The sequence below is a fragment of the Enhydra lutris genome, unplaced genomic scaffold, assembly GCF_002288905.1.
Source record: "Enhydra lutris kenyoni isolate GAN:26980312 unplaced genomic scaffold, ASM228890v2 scaffoldscaffold93, whole genome shotgun sequence".
In the NCBI taxonomy this organism is placed as follows: domain Eukaryota; kingdom Metazoa; phylum Chordata; class Mammalia; order Carnivora; family Mustelidae; genus Enhydra; species Enhydra lutris.
In genome coordinates, this window is record NW_019154177.1 from 4,043,293 (window position 1) to 4,049,924 (window position 6,632).

Sequence of the window (6,632 nt, forward strand, 5' to 3'; positions counted from 1 at the left end):
TCAGTGACTTCATGGTAGCTGTTTTGTGGTACCTGGTTGACTAACTGACCTGCTTCAAAGAAAAATCCTGTTTTTCAACACATGACTGGGAAAATTCGATATCCACAGGCAAAAAACAAACAAACAAAAAAACCAAAGGTGCATCCTTGCCTTATATCCTATATAAAAATGTATTCAGGGGCGCCTGGGTGGCTCAGTGGTTTAAAGCCTCTGCCTTTGGCTCAGGTCATGATCCCAGGGTCCTGGGATCGAGCCCCACATCCGGCTTTCTGTTCAGCAGGGAGCCTGCTTCCCCCTCTCTCTCTGCCTGCCTCTCTGCCTACTTGTGATCTCTGTCTGTCAAATAAATAAATAAAATCTTAAAAAAAAAATGTATTCAGTATAGATCAGTGACCTGTAAGTAAGAGCTAAAACTGTAAAACTCTTAGAAGAAAACAAAGGGGAAAAGCTTCATGACCTGGGATTTGTCAACTTCTTGGATGTGACACCAAAAGCACGGCAACAAAAGAAAAGAGATGAACTTTATCACAATGAAAAACTTTCGTGCATCAGAGGACATGATCACAGAATGAAAAGGCAGCCCATGGGATGGAAGAAATATTTGTAAATCCTACAGATGACAAGTGAGTAATAATGATATAATTAATATGATATTGATGTTATATGAAGAATTTCTACAAAAAAGAAACAACCTGATTTAAAAATGAGGAAAAGACTTAAACAGACATTTTTCCAAAGAAGATATACAGATGGCCAACAAGCACAAGAGAAGACGCTCAACGTCACTAGTCATTAGAGACGTGGAAATGAGAGCCATCATGAGGTATTACATCGGTTAGCCTGAGTATTAGCAGAATGCTGGAAAAGAACAAGCGTTGGCGAGGATTTGGATTGGAGCCCTTGTGCGGTGCTGATGGGACTATCAGGTGGCATTGCTGCCATGGAAAATGATGTGATTCCTCCAAAAACAGTTTCCATATGGTCCAACAGTTCCACTGTGGGTGTGTACCCAAAACAAAAGCAGGGTCTCGGAGAGGTGTCTGCACGCCTGTGTTCAAAGCAGCAGCATTATTCACAGTAGCTAAAACATGGTAGCGACCAAAGGGACCATTGACGGATGGATAAACAAACTGTGTGTTCATGCGATTGAATATCATTCAGCCTTAAACCGGAAGGAAACACTGACAACACGCTCCCGTGTGGACAGACCCTGGACAGTACACTAAATGAAATAAGCCAGTTACAAAAGGACAAATTTTTTATGACTTCTCCTGTGAGTTTCCTAAAGTAGTCAAATTCATACAAACAGAGTATAATTGTGGTTACCAGGGGCTGGGGAGGATAGAATGGGTAGTTAGCATTTATTGGGTACAGTTTGAGTTTGGGAAAATGGAAAGGTTCTAGAGATGGATGGTGGTGATAGTTGCACAGTTACGTGGATGTACTTAGTGCCATAGAACTGTGCTAACTTTTATGTTTAGGAAGGATTGCAGGTTCGGTTCTAGACTACCGTAATGAAGTGCATACCATAATAAAACAAACGAATTTTTTCGTTTCCTGTTGCATATAAAATTATGCTCATACTATAGGAGTCTATTATAAAGTATTCATGGGCATTATGTCTAAAAAGCAGTTTATGTACCTTAATAAAAATACTTTATTGCTAAAAATGATAACCATCATCTGAGTTGTCAGCGAGTCATGAACTTTTTTGCTGGTAGAGGGTCTTGCCTTGATGTTGATGGCTGCTGGCTGATCAGGGTGGTGGTTGCTGAAGAGTGGGAGGGCTGTAGCCATTTCTGGAAATAAGGCAATGAAGTTTGCTTCATTCAATCAATTCATTCAATCAGTGACTCTTGCTTTCATTACTTCTCTGTGCAGGGTAATGCCTTTTGATACCATTTTAGCCACAGTAGAACTCCTTTCAAAATTGGAGTCAATCCTTGCAAACCCTGCCCTGCTTTATCAACTAAGTCTACATAATATTCCAAATCCTTTGTTGTCATTTCAGCAGTTTTCACCAGGAGTAGATTCCATCTCAAGAAACCACTTTCTTTGCTCATCTGTAAGAATCAACTCTTGGGGCGCCTGGGTGGCTCAGTGGGTTAAAGCCTCTGCCTTTGGCGCAGGTCATGATTCCAGGGTCCTGGGATTGAGCCCCACATTAGGCGCTCTGCTTAACGGGGAGCCTGCTTCCCTTCCTCTCTCTCTGCCTGCCTCTCTGCCTACTTGTGATCCCTGTCTGTCAAATAAATAAATCTTCAAAAAAAAAAAAAAAAAAAGAATCAACTCTTAATCATTTCAAGTTTTACCATCAGATTGTAGCTCTACTTTTAATTTTCTTGCTGTTTCTACCACACGTGCAGTGACTTCCTCCGCTGAAGTCCTGAACCCCTCAAAGTCATCCTTGAGGGTTGGGATTCACCTTCCAAGCTCCTGCTAATGTGGTATTTTGACCACTTCCCATGAATCATGAATGTTCTGAATGACATCTAGTATGTTGAATCCTTTCCAGGTTTTTTAACATTTTGCCCAGATCCAGCAGAAGAATCACTATATATGGCGGCTGTATTATGAAATGTGCTTCTTAAATAGTAAGACTTGAAAGTGGAAATGACTCCTTGCTTCATGGGCTGCGTAGTGGATGCTTTGTCAGCGGGCGCAAAGACAACATCTCCTTGTCCATCTACACTAGCTTGTGGGTGCATTGACCAGGTACATTGACCAGGTGCATAGTCAGTGAGCAGTAACATTTTGAAAGGAGTTTTTTGTTTTGTTTTGTTTTGTCTTCCTGAGCAGTAGGTCTGAACAGTGGTCCTAAAATAATCAGTCATATTTTAAACAGATGAGCTGTCATCAGACTTTGTTGTTCCACATATAGAACACGGTAGACTTAGGGGCACCTGGGTGGTTCAGTTGGTTAAGTGTCTGCCTTCAGCTCAGGTCATGATCTCAGGGTCCTGGGATTGAGCCCCGCATCAAGCTCTGTGCTCAGTGGGGAGTCTGTTTCTCCCTCAGCCTCTCTCCCTGTGCTCGTTCTGTCTTGCTCATTCTCTCAGATAAATCTTAAAAAAAAAAAAAAAAAAAAGATTTAGCATCATTCTTTTTTATTATTAAGCTTTTATTTTAATTCCTGTATAATTAACATAACAGTGTTACATGAGTTTCAGGTATAAAAGACAGTGGTTCAACAATTCCATACAGAGTTAGCATCATTCTTAAGGGCCCTAAGAGTTTTAGAATGGGGAATGTGCATTGGCTTCAACTTGAAAGTCAGCAGCTGCATTGGCCCCTAACGAGAGAGCCAGCCTGTCCTTTGAAGCTCTAAAGCCAGGCACTGACTTCTCTCTGGCTGTAAAGCCTTAAATGGCATCTTCCAAGAGAAGGCTGCCTCATCTACATTGGAAACCAGTTGTTTCCTGCAGCCACCTTTGTGAACCCCGTCAGCTACATCTTCTGGAGAACTTGCTGCGGCTTCTCCTTCCGCACCTGCTGCTTTGCCTTGTACTTCGTGTTATAGGGATGGTTTCTTACACCTCATGAACCAACCTCTCCTGGCTTCAGATTTTCCTTCTGTGGCTTCCTCACCTCTCTCAACCTTCATAGAATTGAGTTAGAGCCTAGTTCTGGATTAGGCTTTGACCTAAGGGAATGTGTGGCTGGTGTGATCCCGTATCTAGGCCCTTCTGACTCTCCATATCAACAGTAATGCTGTTTCACTATCATTCATGTGTTCACCGGAGTGACACTTAATTTCCTTCCAGAACTTTGCCTTTGTATTCACAATTTGGCCTATCTTGGTTTTAGATACATGTTCCTCTCTAAGCTTGATCATTTCCAGCTTTCGATTTAAAGTGGGAGACAAGTGACTCAATTTCAATATTGTGTCTTGGGTTAGGGAGACCTGTGGAGGGGAAGAGAGGAGGGAAAGGCTGGTCCGTGGAGCAGTCAGAACATACAACATTTATTAAGTTCATTATCATGTAGGCACAAGTACAATAGTAGCATCAAAGATCCTGATCACAGATCACTGTAACAAATATAGAAATAGTAAGAGAGTTTGAAATGTAAGGATTACCGAAATGGGACACAGAGACACAAAGTGAGCAGATCCTGTCAGAGCTATGGCACCAGTAGACTTGCTCAGTGCAGCGTTGTCACAGACCTTCAGCTTGTGAAAAACACAATGTCTGTGGAGTGCAGTAAGAGGAGGTATGCCTGTATTGTACCACAATAAAATGGTGTTAAAATCCTGGAGTGTTGTAAAGAGGGAGAAGGAAGATTTAATAGTAAATTTCAAATGAAACTATGAAGGCAGTTAACCTTATTCGATCATATAAATGCTGTACGTCTACATTTCTAGACTAAAGTAGAGTAACAGTTTTGCCTACCTTTCACTTGGATTCATTTTTAAAAAACTAATAGCAATAATAGAGGCTGCGGATTTTCAGTCTTCTAAGTTTTATCTGCTACCCAGAGTTAGGAATCTGTTTATGGCAGAAGAGGACAAATTCCAGACCTCTCTGGCTGTTTAGATACTTTTATATTTCCTACTTATATTACTTTTATATTACCTACCATACAGCAAAATGCTTTTTATAATATACTTAATATTAATACATAATCTCGCATTGGTACATTAATTTGTGACATTCTGATTTGAAATGTTGCACTTAGACATAATACTGAAAACTTTTTTTGGTTAGGAGAAAAAGGACTAAAAGTTTTCTTTATCTTTTCAGGTCACCCAGTGTGGTGGTTTACCCAGCAACATTTTGGATGTCTGGGAGTTCTTGGGCAAACCTAAGCATTGCCAGTATACATGGGATACACAAATGAACTCTAACCTTGGAATATCTGCTGCCTGTAAGCTTCGTTTCGATCGAATATTTTTCAGGACAGCAGCCAAAAGTGGCCATATTGTTCCCCAAAGTTTGGACCTCCTTGGATTGGAAAAACTGGACTGTGGTAGATTCCCTAGTGATCACTGGGGGCTTCTGTGCAACTTAGATGTGATCTTGTGAAATGCTTTCCAAATAAGAGTTTTCTGCCTTCTGAGTAATTTTGTTCTGGATTTTTGCAAATGTAATTTCTACCTGTCTGGAAAGGTGGGTTATATGGAGGAATTAATATACTACGTCATTGTAACAGAAGAAAATACTACTGTGATTCTTATTTTGTGGATTGCATCCTCAAATTTCAGAGCTAAATATTGATGTTGATTTAAACTCAAGTGTACAGAGTATGAGACTAATTCATAAAGGCCGCCAAGACCGTCAGAGCTTCTGATACTGCTCAGAGCTGCCAGCTGGTTCTCAAGCTGGGCCACATTGTCTCTGGGCTAGCCTTTATATTATATTTTTAAAATCAGCCACCAAATAGTTTATATCTAAGTAAATCTTTAAAAATAAGACATTATTGTGCTTGGAGGATTGGATCTTCCAATTCAGATAATCTTAAGTGAAAAAGCCATGATTATGTGCATCTAAGTAGGTGGCAACTATCCTATAGCAGACCTCATTTTTGTCAGCTAACAGTACATGAGCGGTAAGCTGTAAATGAAATCTTCTGATTGGAAATGCCTTTACTATTTAAAATTCATGTGTGTCAACATGTTGCTCTTCATTTTGCCAAAATCAGGCTTGATAATGATTAAAGTTGGTGTTATAGCTGCATTGGACTTTTTTCCTAACAGAAAATAAATGTTTAAAGAGGAATAGCCTTTTAGATTTACTTCTTATACAGTTGAATTATTTTACAGGAGAGGGATAAGGAGCACATTTCAGTGTGCTTTAAAGAAATTTTTCCCCCCATAAAAGGAATGTACTTTAAATAAAGAATTTTACTTGTTTATGGTTGGTTTTAGTATGCTTTTGTGCCCATGATGGGATTGAAGTTTTTACCTGCTTCTTGTTTCTGGTCCACTGCTCTGACTCACTTTTGTGTGGAAGAAAACAGCTTCTATGAAGCTTCTCAACCCACCAAGAACTACCAAGCATACATTGATACCCTCAGTATAAAAAAAGGAAAGCTGGGAAGAATAATTAGAATGAGAAGTGACAGAGCCTCATTTTCATCAGATATGTCAAAATTAACAGCTAAGACACTAAAAAAAAAAGACAAGCTGAATTTATATATAATCCCTTTGTAGTCACAATGGAAAGGAGATTTGCATATACTTATTTAATCATTTCAAATGAGAATGCTAATATCTTAGCATACATTATGGAGGCAATAGTTAATTTATATAGGAAAAAGGATGTTTTGGGCATAAATTATTTATTCACTTGGAAGAATAATTGTTGAAAGAGCTATACCTTACATCATATTACAAAAAAAATTGAGTGAAAGGCTAATTATAAAAAATAGAATAATAGTACTGTGTATTAGATTGATTATTGTTTGAAAACTTTGAAAGGAGCATCATTTCTTTTTTAAGATTTTATTTATTTGAGAGAGAGAGATAGTGAGAGAGAGCGCAAGTAGGGAGGAGAGGGAGAAGCAGGCTCCCACTAAGCAGGGAACCTGATGCGGGGCTTGATTCCAGGACCCTAGGATTATGACCTGAGCTGAAGGCAGACGCTTAACTCATTGAGCCACCCAGGTACACCAAAAGCATCATTTCTTTTCTA

General features: G+C 39.5%; 1 protein-coding gene across 1 annotated transcript in view; it reads left to right on the top strand.

The window, feature by feature from the left end:
* The window catches only part of LOC111138567 (tyrosyl-DNA phosphodiesterase 2), a 14,590-nt gene extending 8,739 nt beyond the window's left edge, over positions 1-5,851 (top strand). The window contains exon 7 of the mRNA XM_022490585.1: positions 4,743-5,851. Within this exon, the coding sequence (XP_022346293.1) occupies positions 4,743-5,024 (282 nt within the window). The 3' untranslated portion in view covers positions 5,025-5,851. The remainder of the gene's footprint in view (positions 1-4,742) is intronic.
* The last annotated feature ends 781 nt before the right edge of the window (positions 5,852-6,632 follow it).